We start from the raw sequence: 27,240 nt of genomic DNA on the forward strand, positions 1-27,240 counted from the left end.
AGGAAGGAGCAATTAATGTGCTGAATGTCTCCTTGAAAGTTGTGCAAATGGGACTAAACCCATATTTTCCAGAGTTGAACTGAGTTTGAGTTTAAAAAAAGCTTCCTTTGTGTTTCTGCCCAGTTTCGAACAGGGGACCTTTTGCGTGTGAAGCAAACGTGATAACCACTACACTACAGAAACTATGCATGAGACCAATAGGGTGGTAGAATTCTGAGATTAAAGGCTCATATTCTGCAAAATTCTCTTTCTCATGGTTTTGCAGCAGTAATATGAATCCCAAAACCTGGAATTAGAGAGGAGTGAGTTCACTACTATCAAAACCTTGAACAGATTCAATGTTTTATATATTAAAAACTATATACTATATACAGCATATAAAGCTTAATTTGTAATATTTATAATATATTTATTTTTATGAACAGCCATATACAATAAAAGATATTAATACAGGCTGCTTTCTTATTTTTTTATCTGGATCAGTTGGTAGAGCATGAGACTCTTAAGCTCAGGGTTGTGGGTTCAAGTCCCACATTGGGCAGAGCTCTCTATTGAGACAGTGGTGTCCTTGAGGACAGAATGGTGGACTTGAGATGTGAACCTCACAGTTGAGAAGTCACCAGTGTGGATCTAGAGTAGCCTTGAGGGCCGTGGTCCTGCATGGTTTCAATGTCTCCTCACATCAACACAGCTGACAACAATGATTGGCTCGTCACCATGACAACTCAGCTGTGTTTGAACCTCCAGGACTGTGGCCCTTGAGGACCAGGGTTCCCCACACCTGATCTAGAGGATCTTTGACCCCATCAGCTCCCTGGAAGCTTCACTGTGTCACCTCACCTCCTCATCAATGTGATGTGCTGCTGCTGTTGTTGCTTGATGTCTACCATCATTTATTTAAATGTAGAACTAGAACTACACTCAGATTGAACGTCCAATCACGTTGTGATGACTCAATGAATGGTTCTTTGAGGGAGTGTGGTGAGATGTTAGTGACAACATGGTTGAATCAAGACTAGATCAGTCCACTTCAGTTCTAGACTCCAGATGGGAGGCCAGTGCCTTGTCCATTAGGCCACTGGGTTCACAGTTTAATACAACCATGACCTCAGCATCATAAATATCACTGACAACTCCATCACCAGGGCCTCATCCAATATCATTCATATGTATTCATATAATCAAACATCAAACATTCTGTCCCATTCTACAAACTTCTTCAGGTCTTCTTCACCATCACTCTATATTCTTTATGATCTTTGACAGGTGAAGCTTCTCAAAGTAGTGATGGTGGTATAGTGGAGAGCATAGCTGCCTTCCAAGCAGTTGACCCGGTTTGATTCCCGGCCATCACAGAGGAGAGACTTTCCTCTACATGTTATGATGTTGGATATTTTTCAGTTCTTTCAAACCTTTATTCAAAGGCTCAATGTACGTCCAAAAAGTCCCTCCTAACTTTTTCTTTTCCTTTTCTAGGGCCAGGAGTGTCCACTGCTGGAAACTCTGCTGGAGGTCAACAGGGTCATGTGAACACATTTGACTACAAGCAGCAACTCAATCCAGAGACTAGAGAATCTGCATTTCCCGCGGCAAATGCATGATAGTGTGAATGCTGCAGGTAAACTGTAATGCTCTGTCCTGCCGGCCCGTCTCTGGTCTGGAGTGAGAGTTTAAGAAAGAGTTTAAAGACTGGCAGTTTAAAAAGTGTGAAGAAGAGATGAAGACGAGGATGAAGAGCACAGATGAAGAGGAGGGTGAAGAAGATAGATGAATAAGAGGATGAAGAGGACAGATGAAGACTGATGAAGCATGAAGGGATGAAGTTAAAACATTTTTAAACATTTTTAAAAAGGTAAAAGTTTGGAAAAAGTTTTTAAAGTTCAAGGTTTAAAACAGAATTTAAAGCAGAAAGTTGAAAAAGTTTCAAAAAGTTAAACATTTTCAAAAAGTTTAAAGGTCAAGGTTTAAAACAAAGTTGAGAAAAAGTGGGAAAAAGTTGAAACAGTTGAAAAAGGTTTTGAAAAGTTCCAAGTTTGAAAAACGTTGAAAGTTTCAAATAGTTTAAAAAGCTGACAGTTAAAGAACAGTTGAAAAGTGGGCGTGGCTTTGCCTGCTGGCAGCCTGATTAGTGCAGGTGAGTCTGTTGCCGTGGAGACGGAGCTCCTCTGCTGTCACTCTGTGACAGGCTGGATGAGAACAGGGCTACAAAGCTGATACGCAGCTCCCCAACAACTGCTTGTAGTTTGAAAACCGTGACACTTGGTTGAAAAATGTCTTCACCGTCGGCGTCAGAAGAAGTTGAAGGACGTGTAGTGAGCTTCTCATGTCCTCACGACGTTCCGTCTCCCCGTGAGGACTTGAAACAAATGTCCCAACTTTTGGGATTTGGGGACAAAATGACTAGTCAAAATACATTGGTGCGGGTGGGAGGACATCCTGCGCTCCCTGTCAATTAAGTCCCCTAAATTGAGTTTGAAAAAGTTGAAATATTTTAAAAAGTTGAAAAAATTTGAAAAAAGTTGAAGACGTTTAAAAAAAAGTTCAAAAAGTTGAACAGTTTAAAAGTTGAATGGTTGAAATCGGTTAAGATTTGAAGAAGTTATAGGTAGTCAAATGTTGAACATTTCTCCATCCACTAACATTATAAAAAAGTAGCACAAAAGTTGAAATATTTTAAAAAGTTGAAGAGATTTGAAAAAGTTGAAACATAGCCATTGCTCATCAGACACTCTCCTTTTATCTCCTTTGATCTTCATGAGGAGCCTCTCTCATCTGAATTGAATCCACAGGAGGTAATGAGACATTGATGGACTCTGCTGCTCTCTGATTATGTAACTAAACACACCTGTGAGCTACAAGCTTTAAATACTGGAGTTTCAATCACAGCAGGAGGTCATAACTCAAGGGTTTTGGTCCAGAAGTGTCTGCAGATGAACTTCATCCACAACTGAAGGTTAGAGTCTGCTGGAGTCAGTCCTGCAATATGCAAATTAGCCCTGAGCACCAGACAGGAGGAAGCCTGACTTTGCCTACCATCCACTGCATTGGCCAGGGTTCAGGCCTGATGGTTATCAGGAGGTTGGACGTCACGAGCGTTTTAACATTTCCCCACTCTGGGAACCATGTTCAAACAAACCCGTCTTCACGCTCCTAAAACACCGCCTCATGTGGATGATAGGACAAAAACAGCTGGTTTAGGTTAACTGGTTTCATGGTGTGGACGGCCCCTGTCATCCACACCAAATCCAGAGCGTAGCTTTTCAGCATCTTCAGGAAGGAACAATGGACTAAAATTTGTCTCCCTCAGAAGTGAGAATCATATGGAGACACAACGCTGTGTTGGCAGGCCTGGGTAGCTCAGATGGTAGAGCATCAGACTTTTAATCTGACGGTCCAGGGTTCAAGTCCCTGTTCAGGCTCTTTGTGAAGAAACTTGACAGGTGAAAAGATGCTGAGCAGGATGACTATTGCAGAATGACATCATCAGTAGGATCAAACTAAGGTGTCTCTTGATGGTCTATGTCAATGCAGAACAGTTCTCTGGAGTCTCCATCCAGAGGAGTGTTGCTTTCATGATCTCCACCCAATTGTCAAATCACTGATATCCTGAGGAGCTGCTGTCCAGTAGAGAAATACTCTGGTGGAGCTGCTGTTTATCTTCATCATATTAATACCATCAAGTTTGAAAAGCCTCTGAAGGTGTTGTCCCATTCTACAAACTTCTTCAGGTCTTCTTCACCATCACTCTATATTCTTTATGATCTTTGACAGGTGAAGCTTCTCAAAGTAGTGATGGTGGTATAGTGGAGAGCATAGCTGCTTTCCACAATTGACCCGGTTTGATTCCAGGCCATCACAGGGGAGAGACTTTCCTCTACATGTTATGATGTTGGATATTTATCAGTGCTTTCAAACCTTTTTTCAAAGGCTCAATGTACGTCCAAAAAGTCCCTCCTAACTTTTTCTTTTCCTTTTCTAGGGCCAGGAGTGTCCACTGCTGGAAACTCTCCCATCCCTCTGAAATCAAAGTGGAATAAACCTCCAAAGTGTCTTTGTTGTGAGTCTCACAAATACTGACCAACAATCACTATTGCAAGAAATAATGGAACCGTTCAGGAAAGAATCTTTCTCCAGGAAAACTTGCTAAGATGCTGAAAATTCTGCTTCTCTTTGATCTCAATCATTCATGCAGTGGTTGTGGTTACTTACCCTGCATGACAAGACGCTTTTTCTCAGCCTCTTGATGTTTACTGTTGAATACCACCATTTGTACTTTTACTATTCTTCCTGCTTTGAAATGTGTCAATAATGTTGATATTGAATTAATACACTCAGTGATACATTTGACTGAAATCACTGGATTGTCTGTGGTTTTTGAAAGTGATCAGACTTTCTACTGTTCTTGTTCAACACTGAGCAAATTAGCTAAACCTGTTGCCCCGTGTGAGACTCGAACTCAAGACCTTCAGATTATGAGACTGACGCGCTGCCTACTGCGCCAACGAGGCCTGTAAACATGACTAATGCTTGTTCTGTTCCTGGTTGAATTTATTCAGACAAGGCAGGTTAGTTTAACTTGAAAATTATTGATGATTCGTGAAATCCAGAGCTGCATTGGCCGGGAATTGAACCCGGGCAAATGTGGCTTTGCTGAAGATCTGCGCTCTACCCAGTGTTGCTCTAGTTGGTAGTTCATTGATACTTTTTCACTATTAATATTATTTTCTGCTGCTTTTTCTGCTACTATTACTAATACTTTATTGAAATATCTTCATATTGCACACATTAGCTCGCATATATATTATCATGTTGAATAATATGAAACAAAAAAAGAAACAGTCCTTACTATGGCCGCCACACAAAACACTTCTGGGGTTCAGTGAAAGTCAATAGATGAGGAGGGTCGTACACACAGCCTCTTTTGAAGTTTAACACAAAGAATCATGATTGATGACCAAAGGGCTCGTCCGGGAATTGAACCCGGGACCTCTCGCACCCAAAGCGAGAATCATACTCCTAGACCAACGAGCCGACATCTGAAGAAGCTAAAGGACTCCAGTGATTGTTATAAAGCTGCAGGTTTGGGGGATTTCTACACTTCAAGTCAGGACCAGCTTGGAGTTTGTATGCTCCAAAGGTGGCTGCTTTTCTACTACCCTTCCGTCGGGGTACCAGGACCATGGAACACGTCTGAGTTTGAGGAGTTGGTTGGTCAGTGGTTTACTACACGCCCTCAATATTTTAATATGTTGGCTGGATGAAGCCTCTGCTGTCAGTGTGGTCAGCTTTGCACTGTTTTTTTTTTTCCTTTTCTTTTCTTTAGTGCTCAACTTTAGTGTTTGTGGTGAAAGAGTGGACTTGAGGCAGGGGGAGACTGGTGCTCGGGACTTTGCATCGCGTTGGAGCGTCCTGTTTGCAGCATATATCTCGCCGTGGCGTGGATGCGGGTCAAGGACATGAGAGTCTGGAGCTTTCGGCTCCGGCTCTGATCGCGCTCCAACAGCTCCGCTTCCCACAGGCGGTCAGCGTTCTGTTCAACCGCGGTCCGTCGCGCTAAATCGCAGAGACGGACGGCGGAAGCGATGAAAAGGAGCTCGGAGCTTGAAGCTCTGTGCCTCCGTGTTCCGGCACTGAGCTGCCGGACCGCGATCAGCGCCGAAGTGGAGCGGCTGCTCCTGCGTTTGAGCAGAAAGCTCAAGACTCCCGTGTCTGTGCCTCAGCCAACCGGGGGAACGCTCCGGCCACTTGCCCCACACCCGAGGCTCGGGGGCAGGGCAAGTCGCTGGAGCATTCGCTCTCTCAGAACAAACACGGAAACTGAGGCTGCAGCGCTGCAAAAAATAACCGCTGCAAAAAATAACAGTTTTTTTTTGCCACACCAAGAAATAACAGTTAACTAAACAACAAGTGCAAAGTGGAGGATGTAAACAACAACAGAGGATTCATAAGATCTAGATCTGACGACTTTCTTTTCTGTTGTAACGTCACATATCTGCAGAGCACTTAAGCCCCGCCCACTTTTTAAGCTCCTCTCTGCAGTGGAAACAGGGACCGGACCCAAGCTCCGGCTTCGCTTTGCCGAACCGCTCCGTACCTCTCCACTCTGCTCCGTTCCCTGACATTCCTAGAGAGATCACACCATGGCTGTGGAGGACATTGGTCATTTTAGTGGCTGGAGGTGGCGCTAGAGAGCACATTCTGACACTTTGACACTGAACTCTGACTCAGAACCGGACTGACAACGCCGTCTGTTCGTCACGTGACCTCAGAGAGCGTCTGCTATCACCTCAGAAACTGAGCCGCCATTTTGGTTCGTTGTAAACAACACTTGAGCCGCCATCTTGGATGAGGACCCAACTCTCTCATCACTCGGTGGACGTTTAAGTCCACAACAGCCACTCATACTGACTCTCCAAGGTCCGCCGCCACCTGGTGGACACTCGTGGTCATTACATCCCCACTCAGCCTCTCCGACTCACGCACACGCAAGCACACACACAAATACACACACAGACACGTGAGCACGCACACACACACACACACACACACACACACACACACACACACACACACACACACACACACACCCTCTTTCTTTGTACACAGTGTTGCTGTTTAGTAGATTAGATCTCCTGTTAGATGACGTTGTTACTTGATTGTATTGATTTATGAGATGATTTATGAATTATTAATGAATTAATGTATTTGTGTAAATAAACACCTGTTAGCTGAATTGATGGATTCCTGGTAATTATTGTGTATTTATTGTTGATAATTCACTGGTTTGTAACAGTCTGAGCTAGAATCTCACACCTTCCTTGTTATTTAAGATTGTTATATTTTGCACAGGAATATTAACTAACTTAAATAACCTTTTTACAAACGAGACTGATATTTTGGTATTAACTATTTCCAGTTCAGCTGGTGTTTCCACAATTCCATTATTATTTGATAAATAACCAATTTATTCAATTTAATAGTTCTTCATTAATTAATTACTTTGGATCATTTTTTCACTTTTAAGTAATTACTCAATTACTTTAGGAGTTGTTAATGAGTAAATGACCGTTTACTTCCATAAATAATTTTAATTTTTCATAATTACTTCCAGTGATCTATTACTTTCAGTAATCTATTACTTACAGTACTTGTAACACTTATAACAACCATAAATCCCAACAGGAACAATAGTGTGGATTGAGCATGTTGTCTTTGTCCCCCACTTGTTCAAAGATGGAGATTCCAGTCAGACAAGTGAAGCTTCCTTCAATTGTCTCTCATGTCCTGAGTCTTGTCCTGCCAAGATGTCCTCCAATCAATGTGTCTTCTCCTTGAAGAGTGAGGAACAGCTGATTCATTCAGAGAGTCATTATTGCTGTCAGTGGTTATTTTCAGTGTTTGCACTCAGTGCAGGATAGAGATCTACTCACATTGTGTTTTTGTTCATGAAAAGTCAGGTTCCACTGAGATTTGAACTCAGATCACTGGATTCAGAGTCCAGAGTGCTAACCATTACACCATGGAGCCACTGGGGGGCGATCAGGAACATCTCATAAACCAGGGAGTGAAGAATTGCTAACGCACGTTGTTGTGGCTCTGGCCCAAAGGTGAAGGTGATGGCTGTTTTTATGTCAGAATGGCCGAGCGGTCCAAGGCGCTGTGTTCAGGTCACAGTCTCTTCTGGAGGCGTGGGTTCAAATCCCACTTCTGACAGCAGAGTATGTGTTAAGACATTCAGGTGTGCACACGAACCTTTAACCCTCTGGGGCCTGAAGCATTTTGTGCCGTTTTTCACTACAATTGATTTTTCCTTTATATCTCAGATATAAAATTCTTAAACCTTGCCTTTTTTGGTGTCATTTTGTTCAGGACAACCTCATAAATGCATTTCTGAAGTATTTTCATCACTTTGGCATACTGTATTAAAACAGTGGATCTAAAAACACCATAAAATTACAAATTCGGGTGGTAAAAACATAGATTTATTGACTATAAAATTCACAGACATGGTTAACGAATCATTTTGTTTACTTGTAAAGTAAATCTAAACTATAATTAACTAAAATGTATCAAAACAGGACTGAAAAAACAATTATATACAGATATTTACAGTGAAATAGAAGCACTGCCTCAGGCGTTTTTGTAAAACTATTTGCAAAAGGTCACACATATAATGTCAGGTGAAGACAAATGATTTGTCCACTCAAAAAAACAGATTGTGTCCAACACAACACAGAGGGACACGTCTCACATGGCATTTCCATGAAGTGTTTTTCCTTTTCTTGTGTTCCTTCAGGCAATGTTTACATTTTAGCCTTTGGCTGTTGTGGTGGAGCTGGAATGATGGGGACAGGGGTGGGGGACACGTCTCCTGGTCTGGGGGACACCTGTCTCCTCTCTAACAAAAATAAGATGAGGTCTTCAATATTGTCATCAGAATCACTCTCAAACTCAGTGTCAGACTCGATGCTCTGCTCCTTCAAAAAAAAAAAAAGTCGGAGCGCCTGATTGACGTTCATAAGGCGCGTCATTGTTTTGATAGAAAAAAAAAAAAAAGAGTTCACTTGAAACTAAAAAACACTAATCTGACTCACTACACACTAACTACACACTCACTACACACTCACTACACACTAACTACACACTCACTACACACTCACTACATGGTCAAATCATGATAATAGTCGCCTTTTCTCTGATATAAATCTCAACTCACTCTCGCTGTCTCCGTCTCTCTGTTTACTTTTTCACGGGTGCACTAAACAAAATGACACCTCCCACTATGGAAACTTTTGATTGGACATGGGCTCTTCTTCTCAACCAATGAGTGAAAGGTATACTGGCACATTACAAGTGTTGTTTTTTTTTTGCTGCTCCGTTACTTTCACTTTCACTCCTGACCGGTCTTCTGCACCTGACGCACTAAAATGTCGCGGAAAAACACGGACACAGTTTTCCTCATATCTCCGCTTTTATTTGGGCGATCAACATCATTTAAAAACGAGCTTGTAGTTTTATATCTGCACTTTCGACACGGATTGAAACACTGGACCAGATGATGCTGTGCTGTGACACTACTGCCTTTTCAAACGCTCATGTGATTTTGACGCTGCAGAGCGTCAATCGGCCCCAGAGGGTTAAGGAGTTGTACTATACTTTCTGCCAAGAACAAAGCAGAGGTGTCTCATAGTGTAAGGATCAAAGGGAGGGCCTACCTCGATTGGGATTAGCTCAACCCCTGATGACACTCTCTGCAGCTTGATTTGTGATTCTGTGACACCAAATTATATCGTCTCCTGACCTCCACCTCTGCCATGCTTTCATCTCTGCACAATTATTTTTCTTCATGTTCTCGCAGGCTGATTGACATGCAGAAATATTGACAAAGCTCTTTGCATTGAGCATTTATGGTAGAAAGTGGGCGTGTTGAGGGCAGGAGATGAACCGTCAACCTTCCAGGTGGACTGTGATCTATAAAAGGAAAGTGTGTGTGGATGTGCGTACGCACGCTTTTATTGATCCACATTTTATTTCCTGCTTTTGGGAACACGTACATTTCTAGTAGGAATCTTATATTTATATATAATTTAATAATGAGGCCCCAGATCCCGATCAGATCCGTAATGTGATTTGTTAGAAATTTGTTAGAAAATGAAATGTTAGAACATTTGTTAGAAAATGAAGTGAATACAGGTCAGGAACCATTGTTAGTTTGTTGACATAAACAGATTTCAACAGTATTCCAGTTTAATCATGTTTTATTAAAGAAAAAAACCCTTCAAACCCCCAGGGAGGGCAGCTCTCTGGCGCCCTCTATTGTCCAGCCGCCACTGAAACAGGCCCATTGAAAGTTGACTTGCATTACTGGATTGTCTGTGGTTCTAGAAAGTGAGTGGACTTTCAAGCGTTCTAGTTCAACATCCAGCATTAGAGCTAAAACTCTTGCCCCGTGTGAGGATCCAACTCACCACCTTCACATTATGAGACTGACGCTGCCTACTGCACCAACGAGGCCTGGAAAACATGAGTACTGGATGTTTCTTCATGTGGACGTACTAAATACTGCACATGACTATATGTTGAAAAAGCTGTGAGGTGAAATAAACAAGTTCCATTCCAGTGCACACACTGTAACTCAGACTAGGCAGGTTGTTCTATTGAACACATGAAGTGATGAAGAGGAGGATGCTCTTCCAAAACACATGAGATATACTGTGAGACACACTTTGAATTCAGGAACACTTTTAGGGACCGTCTACGGAGATGGAGGAGCGTTTTCACAAAATCCTGTTTTCAGGGCTTCAAGCATGGTTGTTGTGTAAACGGACCACCATGATGCAACTAAACGTTTTCATTTCTCTCTGCTGATGGGGTCAAAGATCCTCTAGATCAGGTGTGGGGAACCCTGGTCCTCAAGGGCCACAGTCCTGGATGTTCAAACACAGCTGAGTTGTCATGGTGACGAGCCAATCATTGTTGTCAGCTGTGTTGATGTGAGGAGACATTGAAACCATGCAGGACCACGGCCCTCAAGGCTACTCTAGATCCACACTGGTGACTTCTCAACTGTGAGGTTCACATCTCAAGTCCACCATTCTGTCCTCAAGGACACCACTGTCTCAATAGAGAGCTCTGCCCAATGTGGGACTTGAACCCACAACCCTGAGCTTAAGAGTCTCATGCTCTACCAACTGATCCAGATAAAAAAATAAGAAAGCAGCCTGTATTAATATCTTTTATTGTATATGGCTGTTCATAAAAATAAATATATTATAAATATTACAAATTAAGCTTTATATGCTGTATATAGTATATAGTTTTTAATATATAAAACATTGAATCTGTTCAAGGTTTTGATAGTAGTGAACTCACTCCTCTCTAATTCCAGGTTTTGGGATTCATATTACTGCTGCAAAACCATGAGAAAGAGAATTTTGCAGAATATGACCCTTTAATCTCAGAATTCTACCACCCTATTGGTCTCATGCATAGTTTCTGTAGTGTAGTGGTTATCACGTTTGCTTAACACACAAAAGGTCCCCTGTTCGAAACTGGGCAGAAACACAGAGGAAGCTTTTTTTAAACTCCAAAACTCAGTTCAACTCTGGCAAATATGGGTTTAGTCCCATTTGCACAACTTTCAAGGAGACATTCAGCACATTAATTGCTCCTTCCTAATCGTCATCCTTTACAAACACTGACTGCAGTCTGAGAATCAGATTTGAATGTCATCATTCATATCAGACTTCTGAAAGGAGATCATTTTTCCTGATCAGTTTCAATTGGCTCTCATGTCACAGGTCTTCTCCTGCCAAGACGTCCTCAAATCAATGTGTCTTCTCCTTGAGAGGTGAGGAATGAGCTCACTCTGAGAGCAGTGTCTCGTCTTTTGCCATGCGTCTTCCGTCCAGATGTTTGATCCTCATGTTGATACGGAGATGTGTGGAGTCCACAGTGTTTCACATCAATCACCTTGATTAGCCTGGTTGTAGGACTGGACCAGTTTGAGCCTGGAGGTTTTAGTGGGGTGAAATTCACAGGGTGTGACAAGTGTCCAACATATCAGGACCAGAAATGATGGTAGTGAATCATGACTTGTTGGTTTGAGCAAGACATTCCATTCAATGGCTTCAACTGGGATTTGAACCCGTGTCTCCTGAGAGACTGGGTCTTGCTTCACCTTAGTTTTCCATATAAATACTTTTGTACCTGGAAACAGTCCATTTCCCATCTTGAAGTTCTACTTTTCAGCTTGGAGGATGTTCATTCACTTGTTTACTTTTGTAGGAAAAAAGCAGATCACAAACATCAAAGACACAAAACTAAAGTCATTTAAAATGGAAACTTCCTGGCTTTAAGAATCACTAAAAGAAATCAAGAAACAAATGGTGGTAGTAAAAATGTGATAATAAAAGTGAGTCAGATATAAATAGAAGAGAGAATGAAGGTCAAAGGTTAAATATGATCAGCAGGAGGCCAGGCAGTGATCAGAACTGAGTTTTTAGAAAAACCACTGATTTGATGTTGAGATCAGGGGGCATGTTGTCGGCAGCTGCTGAAAGTAACTAAAAAGTGACTGGTAATCTTTTGATTGGCCCTACTCCTGTTCAGCAGCTTGGGCAGACAATATGATGTGATTGAGAGACTTGTGATGTCACAACACTTTTTACTCTTGTAACAGGAAGAGACCAAGAGTCTCCTCCTGTTGCTGCTTTTTTAATGTTGGCATGGCTGCTGTACACGACCCGGGGGGGGGGACGCTCAAAGAGACCCCCCAACACACACACACACACACACACACACACACACACACACACACACACACACACACACACACACACACACACACACACACACACACACACACACAGTTATTCATACACCGGGACAAACAATCTTTAACGACAGCTGCACCGGTAGGGAAGCCTCGCTAGCAGCAGCTAGCAACAAGTTGCTAGTCCTTTTCATTTGATTACGGTAACAAGTCTTACCTTCTATGTTGATATCCACGGAAAAATAGCGGCAGGTAAGAAGGAGCAGCAAGGATCTTCAAAGACAGAGCCGACACCGTGATTGGTTCTGATGATGTCACGCCGTGCAGTTCCATGATTGGTCGTTGAAGACGCCGTCTCCTGATTGGTTGAACGAAAGATGATCCGGGACTGCAATTTGCTCGCGGGGACATTTGATTGGAAGTTGAAAGATAGAGCAAGCATCGTGATTGGTTTTGATAAGATGATGCTGCAAATGTAATTGGCCTCGACTTTGTTCTACCAAATGTCGCGTAGCGGAACCTTTCGTAATGTCTGGACTATCAGCTGCTACTTTTTTCACACTCTTTAAACTCAGCGGCTTAAACAATGATGCTAATTTATGGATTTTTAAAGGTAAATGAGCTTCATGTCGAAGAAACATGGATGATGCGTTTAGGGACATCACGTAACTCTGAACTATGTGGCTGCGCTCCAGGCTGACCAATCCTCTCCTCACAATCACAACCAGCAAATACTTTATGACCTGAGATGAAACCCTCAGTGTTTGTGTATTTTTGCAGTAATTCACTTGCCCTCCCTCCCTCCCTCTCTTTCCCTCCAGTCCAGTCCGTCACCCACCATGGAAGCAGTGTTTAAAACTTGTTTATTTTTAAAAAAGAAGAAGAAAAAACCTGCAATCCCACAGTGAAATTCATGCCCTGTTACAACGTGGACACATGTACTGATAGACAAGTGTTTGTACTGTATATGTACAAATATATCTATTCTTTTTAAATCTAGTGGGTGTGGCTTATGTTCATTTATTAAAAACAGTGTACACTGTACTGTCTGTGGTCCATATTGACGTGATCATCGACAACATCAACATCTTTCACAATTACACACTTAAATCACGCAGTACGTTATATTACTGTATATTACTGTACAGGCAGAACATTTCCTAAAAACTCAAATCAATTTGTTTTCAGCAAACTGCACCATGATCCTGTCATGATTTGTGACAGGATCAGATTTTTAAAAACTCCCAAAAAAATCTACTTGTTTTCAGTAAACTGCACCACATTCTGGTTCTACATGACCCAGGTTCCTCTGGGTCAGTTTTCAAATGGACTCACGGCAGCTTTTTTCACAATTACATGCATAAATTAAAGCTGCAAGCAGCATTGGTCGGGACCTCGAGACTGCCCGTCGGGGGGGTGGCTATGAACGGTTAATAAAAAAGACAATTTTTTAAGTAAAAAAAAAAAAAAAAAAAAAAAAAAGACTTTTATTTTGAAAAAACGGCGTCAAAACCAGCTAATTAGCTAGTGATTTGTGATCGCAGCAACCCCATTAGGCTACCTACCAAATTTCGGCTCAATCAGACAATGTTTGCGACCATGCTAGCAGGCATGCTAAGCCGCAAGCTAGCCGAGCTGCCTGAAAATGTCTGTTGGGTACTCCCCAGATGGCCCCGATCCTGAATCTGGTCTTACTTCAATTGTAGTGTAAAAGACACAGCACTTATGGCACAATAAAGGTTTTTCAAAAACTTCCACCGACATGAACTACATGGCCTCAGGCCAATCCTCCTACAGAGGTCAGTGTGGGACATGAGACTGACCTGGTGGAGTGCCGGGCCTAGGAGGCCCGGCCTTTGTCGGCGTGAACGAAGGTGTGAATGATGCAGCAATGAAGGTTTTTCACAAACTTCCACCGACATGAATTACATGTCTCAGGCCAGACCTCGTACAGGTTTTGCACGTCCTCATGACAGGAGAACATGAGACATGAGAGTGAGGTCAGGTCACATGAGAGTAACCTGACCTGAGAATGACTGGTGAGGTCACTCTCAGGTCAAACTGCAGGATATGACAGGCTGTCAATCACACAGCAGTGATGAGCCTGAAGCTACAGGAAGCTGCCCATATATGGAGTGATGCACTGACCAATCACAGTGGAGAATTTCACAGCTGCACCGAGCGCGGACACTCTGACGTCAGAGTGAGCCAGAGAGGATTATATTAGAAGATTTTGCGAACAACTGCTCTTAATCTATACTTATCGGGGGAGTATGTGGATAAAAATACCATACTTTTGTAGGAATTTTTGTCCTCTTTAATACTGTGTGGGTGTGGAAGCAGTCAGAGGTAAACTGTGGACACCAGGGGGCGCTGTTTGGCACTAACGGCAGATTTGGCTCCATCCGCTATAGTGTTAAGATTTCGGACGAGAAACAATTTTACTCTATCGCTTTAACTCGTCATTCTGGGGACTTGTTTTGGAATTTTCCCCACATATGTTACATCCTCTTGTTCGGCAGGGTCTCGTGTGCGTGGCGATGCCCTTGGTTTGTGGCTGAGAGTCACGGTTTGCAAACAGTTAAGAGTAGTTCGGGGAGTTTTAAATCGTTGATTTTCGGCGAGAATTTTCCGTTTCCCCATGTTAATGGATGACAGGAGCCAAAAAGGCGATTAGGGGGTGGGGAGCTTGGACGGCTAATAAAAATTAAACTGGACTAGGTAAGAAAATTTCCCTCTAGAGTTCAGTAGTAAACAATCTCCTCTATTTTTGTATATCTCAATTTAACCGATGCGACCTTCGCCCTATGAGGAGTTAAATTTTCCGTTTCTGCCTTTTTTTCCCTTTTTTGGGCGAATACCTTACATTGAAAGGCAAATAGCCGGCTTCCTGTTGGAGTTAGGGCAAAAGTTAGAGCGCGTGAGTCGTAGGGCTCGAGTAGACGAACAAATTTCGTATTCGCGACATTTCTGTACGACATTCCTACGGACCGTGGCGGGTGATTGCAATTTTCTAGGTGGCGCTAGAGAGCCATTTTTGGATTTTTTGGGAATTTTTTGACGTGAGATTGTGGAGTGCCACACTTTTGACGAGTCTCCCAAATTTGGTGAGTTTTTGAGCGTGTTTAGGGGGTTCGGAGGGCCCGCACTTTTGGCGACGACGAAATCCAAAAGAGACCTGCCGTTGGCTGGGCCTAGGGCCCACCCGTTGGCGAGGTCCCTAATTACACCCAATACATGTAATATTGTACAGGCTGATTAAAAAAAGAAAAAAAAGTGTGTAGGCCACTGAATATGATGTTTTGGTCCATATTGAGACAGAGACTGACGGCAGGTCACCAAGAGGAGGACCAACACTTCAAGCTGCTCCAGGCTCAGAGGCTCAGCGTGTTTTGTTGAGCTGCTGCTGCCCCCTGTTGACCGCTGTGTGACGGTGCAGATCACTCAGTGTGACCAACACACAGCGAGGATTCATTTCACTTTCAAGACACAATGAGACGTGACTGGAACACCAACGGTCTCTGTCCATGCTCTGTCCACTCTCTGTGCTGTGGACACGTCCTCAGGTGATGGAGGTGAAGGTGGAGAACAGCTTGATGGAGTGTTGACCAGCTCCTGCTCCACTTTACACAAGCTGGAAAAGTCCCACACACACCAGGTCCCTCTTTGAAGGTTCCAGAGTCTCATTGTCCTCTGAAGGACACTTGTTAAGGTCCAACATGAAGGAACGGGATTCAAACCTCAACAAAGAATTTAGACAAACAACAAAACATCTCTACAGCTTCCAATGAACCAACACATGAAGAGGAGGAGGAGGAGGAGGAGGAAGAAGAGGAAGAGGAGCAGGAGGAGGAGGAGGAGGAAGAAGAGGAGGAGGAGCAGGAGGAGGAAGAGGAGGAAGAGCAGGAACAGCAGGAGGAGGAGGAGGAAGTGGAGGAGGAGCAGGAGGAGGAGGAGGAGGAAGTGGAGGAGGAGCAGGAGGAAGAGGAAGAGGGGGAGCAGGAGGAGGAGCAGGAGAAGGAACCCTGGTTCGATGGACTCTCTCAGCTCTTCACACTGCACCACTGACTCTCACTGCTGGATGAAGCTCTGCTGTCCTCAGTGGACCTTCAGGACACACAGCGTCCTCTCTGCTGTCCTCAGTGGACCTTCAGGACACACGGCGTCCTCTCTGCTCTACCTCCACCTGCAGAGAGAAGAGAGGTCAGAGGACATGAGGACAGAGGTCAGAGGACATGAGGAGAGGCTCTGAGGAGCAGCCAGGACTTCAGTCCTGTCCACAGCAGCAGCTCAGAGCTCATGAAGGACCACCACTGTCAGACCAACACAACCAGCCTGTGGCTCCTCTGATTGGCTGACTGTGTCCTCTGCTGTCCAATCCTGAAGCTGCTCAGCGTTGTCCTCTCACAGCCTCACTGAGACGTCCAACACTGGATCTTTGTTCTCACACTAACTGTGTTTAGTAGAAACCTGCTGGAAGCAGCAGGGACTCACTCCAACATCTACTGACCTGAGAGTCTGTAGGCTGCAGTCTGGACTCTTCTGAAGACCAACCAGCTGCTCCACATCTTGATACTGAAGGTTGTTGGAACCCAGGTCGAGCTCCTTCAGGAGGGAGGGGTTGGACTTAAGAGCTGAGGCCAGAGAAGAACAGCTGATCTTTGACAAACTGCAGTTAAAGAACCTGAATAAAGAGAGAAAGCAGCAGAATGAATGAGGAGAACCAATCAGATGTGTTGATGGAGAAATGAGCAGCTCCTCATTACTGATTCCTGATCAATGAGCTGTTCTGCTGTTGTAGATCTTCATCATCACACTCATCATCCTCATGTCAGCACAACCTTCACACTCCTCCTCATGTCCACACACATCAGTAAGAAGCTGCTGAGCTCAGTCCATCTCTCACTGCAGGACCAGAGTCTCACATCACTAACATTCCTCCTTCTACAACAGTAACAGACAGTCAACTGACCTCAGAGTCTCCAGACTACAGAGTGGATTCTCCAGAAAACCACTCAGCTGCTGAACTCCTGAATCCTGCAGCTGGTTCCAACCCAGGTCCAGATGTTTCAGATGTTTCAGGAGGGAGGGGTTGGACTTCAGAGCTGAGGCCAGAGAAGAACAGCTAATCTCTGACAAACTGCAGTCATTCAACCTGAATAAAGAGAGAAAGAAGTGAGATTAGAGGACAAAGTTTGATGTTGAAGTCATTGAGAGTGAAGAAGGTTCAGACTGGAAGAGTTTAGAAATGTAAAGTCCAAACAGCTGAAGGACCAGGAGGAGAAGAGTCTCATCAACATGCTGATCACTAACATGCTGCAGAGCTCAGTCCACCTCTGTCCTCCAACATCTGGACCAGGACACACACACACACACACACACACACACACACACACACACACACACACACACACACACACACACACACACACCCACTGTTGTGATTGGTCAGACTGAAGCCAAAAGGGGGCGGGGTTACTGCAGTGCCCCTGCAGACCACAGAGAGGATTCATATGGTTCTATTGGTGCAGAATTGTGAGTGAGCACTGGGAGACTTTGAGAGCAGGACAATCAATTGTTGGAGCACAAATAGTATTTTGAGAACAAATTAAAATTGTGTGAAGGAAACGTTAAGGTGGAGCGACGACACATCTATTGTGTTCAGTTCCTGTGTGTGTGTGTGTGTGTGTGTGTGTGTGTGTGTGTGTGTGTGTGTGTGTGTGTGTGTGTGTGTGTGTGTGTGTGTGTGTGTGTGTGTGTGTGTGTGTGAGTGAGTTTATCATCAATGTAAAAGGTAGAAGGTATAGAGTGGATAGTGTTTCAGTATTCAAGGTGTTTGTTGGGATGTTTAGTTTGATATAAAGTTGATAGTAAAATGTGTGCAGACTCTTCATCAGGAGGATCATCCTGCTGTGAAAGCTGAAGGTGAACATGGAGCCTGTCAGAGGTTGACAGTAGAGCTGCAACAATGAATCCATCAAGTCAATCAAATGTGATGATTACAAGAGTGATCCACTATTTCATGATGGATTGGTTGTGTGGTGTGATTTCTGCTCCCTCACCATGTTGCAGAGCCATTGACTTCACCTTCAGAGCTTTGTCAACGTCTGCTGACTGAAATCAAGTTGAAAAGCTCCACCAGCAGAGAGAGGTGGAGGCAGAGTGGAGGCGGTACAGTAGAAGCTCTGAGGAGTGGAGCGGTAAGAGCCACACCCTGTACTGGGCCACACGTCACTGTGCAGCCACACTATTGAACTGTTCACACACCTTCATGAGGACAACCTGCTGGACCAGGACAACGGACAGCTTGTCCTGGAACATTTCAACTGAGAGACACTAAAGACCAAAACACTTGGTCTGGACCAGAGGATTAGAATATTCAGACGTTGTGGTGTCAGGAGATGAGTTTAGAGATGTGAATGATGGCGCCTCTCTGCAGCACGGTGCTGCTCTGTGAAGCTCCTCTCCTTTAGTTTCACTTTCCCTTTACAACCGACCAAGAAGCTCCAAGCTGCTCCACCAAGCAAGGTGCTTCTAGAGGATTTAGACAAGCTTTGTTCTCACTCTTCTTTCTATTTTGCTCCACACTATTTCATTAAAATGGACTTTATGTTGACATTGTAGTCATTTTCAGTTTCATCTTGTAAAAATACAATTCCATTCCAGACACTGTGACACAACAAAGAACTATTTTGAAGAGTTAATTTAAGGGTTATTATAGCAATATTTTACCAGTCTGGTCACTCAGGATGAAACTGGACTGTATGTGGTCCCGGAAGTAAAGTAAATATTTAATAATTATCTTGTATACATCTTATATACATGTAAATATATGAATATATATTGAATACATCTTTGTATTGGTTCAGTTCTGTGCTTTAAAATAACCACAACATATTTGATGTTTGGTTCGTTCATTATCAACTGGTCCTACAACTTGAAATGTTTTTTGTTTTTTTAACCGATTCATCAATTAATCAAAAAATAATGGACTGATTAATGGATTATTATAATGATTGTTAGTTGCAGCCTTGGTGGACAGTGAATTGTCCAGTGCAGCACCGTGTTCTTCTACCAAGCTTTGAAATGTGGAGCTCCACATGGCTCTGCCACAGTCACAGGACTAAAGTCTCAGTTTCTCATGGAGATCCTCAGTGTGGATCATCTCATATCAGCCTGATGTCTGACCTTTAGTGGAACACAACTTTCACTGCACACAAACTCAAACATGGAGTCTGACCTCAGAGTCTCCAGACTACAGAGTGGACTCTCCAGAAAACCACACAGCTGCTCAACTCCTGAATCCTGCAGCTGGTTCATACTCAGGTCCAGATGTTTCAGATGTGTCAGGTGGGAGGGGTTGGACTTCAGAGCTGAGGCCACAGAAGAACAGCTGATCTCTGACAAACTGCAGTCAAACAACCTGAATAAAGAGAGAAAGCAGCAGAATGAATGAGGAGAACCAATCAGATGTGTTGATGGATAAATGAGCAGCTCCTCATTACTGAGTCCTGATCAATGAGCTGTTCTGTTGTTGTGGATCTTCATCATCACACTCATCATCCTCATGTCAGCACAACCTTCACACTCCTCCTCATGTCCACACACATCAGTAAGAAGCTGCTGAGCTCAGTCCATCTCTCACTGCAGGACCAGAGTCTCACATCACTAACATTCCTCCTTATACAACAGTAACAGACAGTCAACTGACCTCAGAGTCTCCAGACTACAGAGTGGACTCTCCAGAAAATCACACAGCTGCTCAACTCCTGAATCCTGCAGCTGGTTCCTACTCAGGTCCAGATGTTTCAGATGTTTCAGGATGGAGGGGTTGGACTTCAGAGCTGAGGCCACAGAAGAACAGCTGATCTCTGACAACCTGCAGCCCCTCAACCTGAATAAAGAGAGAAAGAAGTGAGATTAGAGGACAAAGTGTGATGTTGAAGTCATTGAGAGTGAAAAAGGTTCAGACTGGAGGAGTTTAGAAATGTAAAGTCCAAACAGCTGGAGGACAAGGAGGAGAAGAGTCTCATCAACATGCTGATCACTAACATGCTGCAGAGCTCAGTCCACATCTGTCCTCCAACATCTGGATCCTCCTCAACTCCTCTCAGTGGTTTGACTTAACAGATTCTCCCTCCAGACAGTGAACTGACCTCAGAGTCTCCAGGTTACAGTTTGGACTCTCCAGTCCAGCACACAGAACCTTCACTGATGATTCCTTCAGGCAGTTGAGACTCAGGTCCAGATGTTTGAGATGGGAGGAGTCAGACTTCAGAGCCGAGGAGATCACTTCACAGTCAGAGAGTTTACATGAAGAAAGACTGTAATGAGACACAGAGAGGACAGACCAAGTCACTCTAACGGTGCGTTCAGGTGACACAAAAGAATTGGAACCAAGATATGTCAACAATAAATTATATCATTGCAACAATAACAACTGCAGAGGTGTTATTGTTTTTTTCTTCTTTTTCAATCAATCAATAAAAGACTTTATTTGTCCACCAATGGGGATAATTAAAAGGTCAAATAGTGCACATCTATAAATTTTTAAATAGATAAAAAGTACAACAACAGACTACAACTTAGTACTAATAAATAGCAGCAATAGTAAAAATGTGATAATAAAAGTGAATCAGATATAAATAGAACAGAGAATGAAGGACAAAGGTTAAATATGTATCAGCAGGAGGCCAGGCAGTGATCAGAACTGAGTTTTTAGAAAAAAAACAGTGTTCCTTTTTACTTTGAGATGGTGGGGGAAAGTAACTAAAAAGTTACTTGTAATCTAATCGAGTTACTATTACAATCACTTAAAGGTAATCAGTAAAGTAACTAAATTACTTTTTAAAGGAGTCGTGTGGCAGTCGTGTCTTGTCAGAGTCTGAGGAAGAACTCTGTGACATGGAGCGTCACAAACACAGTGAGTGGAGGAAGTAAGGCTGCTGCTCTACACCTGAACTTACCCTGGAAACTTGACTTTGTTGTTTTACTTCCTGATTAATAGAGGAGAAACTATCTAGAGGCGGCAGTGTTCTACTGACATGTTCTACTGATGTTCTAGAGATGTGAGCAGGAGAACAGAGAGTGGTGGATATTAATGATCAATGATGTCAGAACCTGAGAGCTTCCAGTTTACAGTGAGGACTCTCCAGGCCAGCACACAGCTGCTTCACTCCTGAATCCTGCAGGTCATTGTGACTCAGGTCCAGATGTGTCAGACTGGAGGACTGAGAGCTGAGGACTGAGGACAGAGCTCCACAGCTTCTCTCTGACAGACCACAGCCTCTCAACCTGAAGAAGAACCAATAATGAAAACCAGTTCAATGTTTGTCATGGACTCAGTTCTACATCTTTGTTCCTGAACCACGTACACAGCTTTGTTGGAGACTTTGATCACTGGCAGCAGCTTCAGAAGAGCCTCCTCTGAAGCACAGTATTTCCTCAGGTCAAACTCCTTCAGATCTTCTTCTGATGACAGTAAGATGAAGACCAGAGCTGACCACTGAGCAGGAGACAGTCTACCAGTGGAGAGACGTCCTGATCTCAGGGACTGTTGGATCTCCTCCACCAGAGAACCATCGTTCAGTTCATTCAGACAGTGGAACAGATTGATGCTTCTCTCTGCAGACACACTCTCACTCAGCTTCTCCTTGATGTACTGGACTGTTTCCTGATTGGTCTGTGAGCTACTTCCTGTCTGTGTCAGCAGACCTCGGAGGAGACTCTGATTGGTCTGCAGTGAAAGACCCAGGAGGAAGCGGAGGAACAAGTCCAGGTGTCCATTTGGACTCTTCAAGGCCTCGTCCACTGCTCTCTGATGGAGATGCTGGAGATTAACTTTCTTCTTCAACACTTTTGACCACCAGGAGGTTTGTTGTTGTTCATCCAGGAGGTTGATTCCAGACTTGATGAAGGCCTGATGGACATGAAGAGCAGCCAGAAACTCCTGAAGGCTCAGATGGATGAAGCAGAAGACCTTGTCCTGGTACAGGCCTTGCTCCTCTCTAAAGACCTGTGTGAACATTCCTGAGTACACTGAGGCTGCTCTGAGATCGATGCCACACTCTGTCAGGTCGGGTTCATAGAAGATCAGGTTTCCTTTCTGCAGCTCCTCAAAAGCCAGTTTTCCCAGAGACTCCATCATCTCCCTGCTCTCTGGACTCCAGTGTGGATCTGTGGCAGCTCCTCCATCATACTTGACCTTCTTGACTTTGGCCTGGACCACCAGGTGGTGGATGTACATCTGAGTCATGGTCTTGGGCAGCTCTCCTCCCTCTCTGCTCTTCAACACCTCCTCCAGAACTGTAGCAGTGATCCAGCAGAAGACTGGGATGTGGCACATGATGTGGAGGCTTCGTGAGGTCTTGATGTGGGAGATGATCCTGCTGGCCTGCTGCTCCTCTCTGAACCTCCCCCTGAAGTACTCCTCCTTCTGTGGCTCAGTGAACCCTCGGACCTCCGTCACCATGCCGACACAGTCAGGAGGGATGTGATTGGCTGCTGCAGGTCGTGTGGTGATCCAGAGGCGAGCAGAGGGAAGCAGTTTCCCCCTGATGAGGTTTGTCAGCAGCACATCCACTGAGGTGGACTCTGTCACATCAGTCAGGATCTCAGTGTGCTGGAAGTCCAGAGGGAGGCGACACTCATCCAGACCGTCAAAGATGAAGACCACCTGGAGGTCTTCAAAGCTGCAGAGTCCTGCTTCTTTGGTTTGAGTGAAGAAGTGATGAACAAGTCCCACCAAGCTGAACTTCCTGTCCTTCAGCACATTCAGCTCTCTGAAGGTGAATGGGAATGTGAAGTGGACGTCCTGGTTGCTCTGGTCTTCAGCCCAGTCCACAGTGAACTTGTGTGTCAGGACTGTTTTCCCAATGCCAGCCACTCCCTTTGTCAGCACTGTTCTGATTGGTGGAGATCTTCCAGGTGAGGCTTTAAAGAGGTCTCCTGGTCTGATGCTGGTTTCTGCTCTGTCTGCTCTCCTGGATGCTGCTTCAATCTGTCTGATCTCATGTTCCTCATTGACCTCTGCAGTCCCTCCCTCTGTGATGTGTAGCTCTGTGTAGATCTGCTTCAGGAGGGTGGACTCTCCTGCTTTAGAGACCCCCTCAAACACAACCTGGAACCTCTTCTTCAGGGCACATTTCACCTTCTGTTGGCAGACTCCAGCAGAAGTTCCTGAAAAGAAGAAACCATGAATGAGTTGAGTGTGTTTGACATTGAATGTGAAGATGACAGTGTGTTAGTGGAGATGTTTCTCCTCCATCAGCTCCATCAGCTCCTCAGTGGAGACCAAACAGCCTCTGGTCTGATGCACATGTTTGCATCACATGAACAGCAGAGTTCAGGAACTCTCTTTGTGTCTCCTCGTCTCTGCTTTTGGACTCTGCTGCTTGTTTTGGACTTCCTGCCTGTTTCACACTTTCTGTGTCTGACCTGGAAATGACCTCTGTTCTCTGGACGGACTCTGTTTCTGACTGCTTTCTGCTCCAGCTGAGAACATTTCAGGTTTCATCTCCATCCTGTGAAATGAGATCAAATCCTCTTACTGCTCCACAGACGCTGAGCCAGCTCCTCCTGCTTCATCCTCCTCAGGAAGTCCAGTGTGATCCTCAGAAATGACTCTCTGCTGCTCCTCTGCTCTTCATCCTCATCCTCCCTCTCACTCTCTGAGCATGCTGGGTAATCTGGACTCAGGAGCTTCTGCATCTTCTTCAGCTCCTTCTTCATGAAAGTCACCATGTTGTCCTCCAGCAGCTGGAACAGAGAAACATGTGGAGTTGACTTTGAGCTGAAACTGAAGCCAGATTGAGATGTGAGTGTAAATCCAGTGCAGAGAGCAGGATGGACAACATGTGAAGCCAAATCACACTTCATGTGGGATCCAGCAGAAACAGCTTCAAGCATCAGTGAAGACTGGAAGCTGGATGAAGGTTGGACTGTTTCACTTTGGACCTGAATGGATCTAATAAGCTGAGTGTCTGTTTCATGTTTCAGCTGGAAGTCACAACAGCTTCTTCTGTCTCATGATGTGACAGTAAAGTGTTGAATGGACACTTGTTCTCACCATAAATATGGAGTCCAGATGTGTTTGCTGCTGAGGGGCGGAGCCACCACGGAGAACCTGGGAGCTCTGCTGGCTCACGCTGCAGACACATGTTGACATGTTAGTTAAAGCTGCTGTGGGGTGTGATGATGAATCCTGACACAAACACTGATTCTCAGCCCTCATCAGCACTTCCTGCTGCACATTTAAAGTTCCTCTACCTGAAAACATCTTTAAACTCTACTTCTCATAAAACATCCCTTCTGCAGAGAGAATCAACCAAAAAACACCAAAACAAGACCATCAACACTCATTTACACTCTTTTCCAACCTGCAGTTTCCCAAATCGATCACACCAACGTTGATGTTTACAAACAAACCAGCATTTGTGTCCATGAAACTGAGTTTATGTTTCCTAACTGATGTCATCTTGGGAAATCTGCCTCATGGGTTTCTGGGATATCAAAGATGATGTCGCAGAAGCTCCAGCAAAATGATCAACATTGGACTGATTCAGCCCAAAATAAAAGGACAGACTTTCTCAGAGAAAGAAGATTCAAGCCAGGAGAAAATTCTTAAATGTTGTGAAACTGATGGTTAATCAGCAAGCGGTCGACAAACTGGTAAGTTCCTTGAAGTGTCTATGCTGGAATGATGTTTGTGTGAGTGTCATGATGAATTATATCCAGAAATGTATGAACAACATATGTGAGACGAACATCAACAACTGAAACTGGATATTTCTCCATGTGGATTCTGGTCGAGGAACTTTAAAGTTGAAGTTCATTCAGTTGAAATCTTTGACATCCACCCATCCCCCTCTCCTTTGGTGTTCCTCAGGGCTCTGTACTTGGTCCCACCTTCTTCATTGTCCATCTCCTCCCCTCGTCCATATTTCTCATAAATACATCATGAAGTTTCTTTGCTATGCAGACGACACTCAGCTCTACGTCTCCACCAAACCAACTCCACCCTCCACCCTCCTCCACCAGTGACGATCTTCAGGACATCAAATCCTGGTTCTACTTCAGATTGATCAAACTCAGCAGTGATAAAGAGGTTCTCCTCATGTGATGTCCATTAAAGCTCCTAGTTTCTCCACCCTCATCGACAGCTCCTCTGTTTCCCTCCAGTCAGGGTGAAGAGTCTGGGTGTCTTCCTCCACAGTACTCTGTTATTTCAAAGCCACATCAATAGAATCACTGAGTCAGCATATCTCCACCCTGCTAACATCAACCACTGTTGCTCCTCCCTCTCACCCAGCAGCATCTCCACACTGGTCCACGCCCTGGTTACTGGTTCCCTCCATGTGTTTCCTTCTCTCTGGTCTCCCTCTCAAATCCTCCATGAACTCCTTGTGGTGTCAAATTCTTCAGTAGGAACCATCATCAGAACACCTTCCATCCTTCACATGACGGTGCTTCTCCAGAACCTCCACTGACTTCAATTCAACACCTTCACTTCACAATTCTTTTCCACACATTATAGTTAATCATGAAGCTCGTCCTTCCGTACCTCATTGATCTCCTCTGTACCTCACCTCCTCCTTCACCTCTCACCAACGTCCACAGTACTTCTCTGACCTCCTCTCTCAGCCTCACTGACCTCCAGCCTGGATGAACATCAGGAGGTCCAGAGCTTCAGCCTCCAACTCTGGAACTTCTTCTCAACCAACATCCAAACCATCCAGTCACTGACAACTATAAAATCTTGTCTTCAAACTTTGAAACCAGCATGTTCAGGATGAAAATAGAACTTTTGAAAGAGTGTAAGATCACACTTTGCTGCTGAGTTTGCACTTTGTACTCTTGTACTAAAATACTGGAAGTGAATGTTAGAGTGAGCACAACTTCTCTCACTCTGGTTTTGAGGAAATGAAAGGAAACAAAGAGTTTCTTACTTTGTGTCTGAAGGTCCAGGTTCACCACTGAAGTTTGGTGGTTCATCTTTGGACCAGTCACTCTTCATAGACAACCTGCTGGATACTGAAGACCCTGCTGTGTGTCTGAGCTTCTGACCTCTACACACACACACACACACACACACACGCACACGCACACGCACACGCACACCGCACACGCACACGCACACGCACACGCACACGCACACACGCACACACACACACACACACACACACACACACACACACACACACACACACACACAAACACAGTGAAGAGGAGTCTCTTCCTCCTCCTCCTCCTCCTCCTCCTCCTTCTCTTCCTCCTCTTCCTCCTCCTCCTCCTGGTCCTGGTCCTACTCCTCCCACATGGAAAGAACCTATATAAACATATATGTTTTAATATAGGTTTTGATATAGGTTTGGCATATATGTGACATATATAAAATTGGCCGTTTTCCTATATGTTATGTACATATATGTACATATATGTGTGCATACATGCGCGCATATATGTACATATATGTATATAACATATAGGAAAATAGCCAATTTTATATATGTCACATATATGCCAAACCTATATGCGCATGTATGCACACATATCTGTACATATATGTATATAACATATAGGAAAATGGCCAATTTTATATATGTCACATATATTCCAAAACTATATGCGCATATACGCACACCTATATGTTCCAATATATGCAAACCTATATGTGCCCATATATGCACACCTATATGCGGCATATATGCACACCTATATGTTCTCATATATGCACACCTATATGTGCACATATATGCACACCTATATGTGCACATATATGTGCCCATATATGCACACCTATATGTGCCCATGTATGCACACATATATGTACATAAAATATAGGAAAATGGCAATTTTCATATATGCCACATATATCCTAACCTTTATATAGGTTCTTTCCATGTGGGCCCACACTGGATGCTGTTATTTGCTCAGTGACCCTAGCGGAATCGAACCAGGGTCTACCG

At 44.0% G+C, this 27,240-nt stretch overlaps 2 protein-coding genes across 3 annotated transcripts in view; one reads left to right on the forward strand and one right to left on the reverse strand.

Moving 5' to 3' along the window:
• Nucleotides 1-26,332, reverse strand: part of LOC308147502 (NACHT, LRR and PYD domains-containing protein 3-like) — a 427,269-nt gene extending 400,937 nt beyond the window's left edge. Inside the window, exons 1-9 of one of the 2 annotated variants that reach the window (XM_080519694.1) lie at nucleotides 26,221-26,332; nucleotides 24,342-24,420; nucleotides 23,824-24,031; nucleotides 21,649-23,452; nucleotides 21,395-21,568; nucleotides 20,431-20,598; nucleotides 19,986-20,168; nucleotides 19,515-19,697; nucleotides 17,247-17,429 (exon numbers count right to left, since the gene is read on the reverse strand). In XM_080519694.1, coding sequence (XP_080375820.1) covers nucleotides 17,247-17,429; nucleotides 19,515-19,697; nucleotides 19,986-20,168; nucleotides 20,431-20,598; nucleotides 21,395-21,568; nucleotides 21,649-23,452; nucleotides 23,824-24,031; nucleotides 24,342-24,420; nucleotides 26,221-26,288 — 3,050 coding nt within the window. In that variant the 5' untranslated portion in view covers nucleotides 26,289-26,332. Of the gene's footprint in view, nucleotides 1-16,541; nucleotides 16,959-17,246; nucleotides 17,430-19,514; nucleotides 19,698-19,985; nucleotides 20,169-20,430; nucleotides 20,599-21,394; nucleotides 21,569-21,648; nucleotides 23,453-23,823; nucleotides 24,032-24,341; nucleotides 24,421-26,220 lie in introns of those variants that run through there. The other variant, XM_080519695.1, reaches the window with a different exon arrangement.
• Nucleotides 1-27,240, forward strand: part of LOC308147500 (uncharacterized protein) — a 1,504,609-nt gene that overhangs the window by 1,470,884 nt on the left and 6,485 nt on the right.

Source organism: Blennius ocellaris (genome assembly GCF_963422515.1).
Source record: "Blennius ocellaris genome assembly, chromosome: 24".
Taxonomy (NCBI): domain Eukaryota; kingdom Metazoa; phylum Chordata; class Actinopteri; order Blenniiformes; family Blenniidae; genus Blennius; species Blennius ocellaris.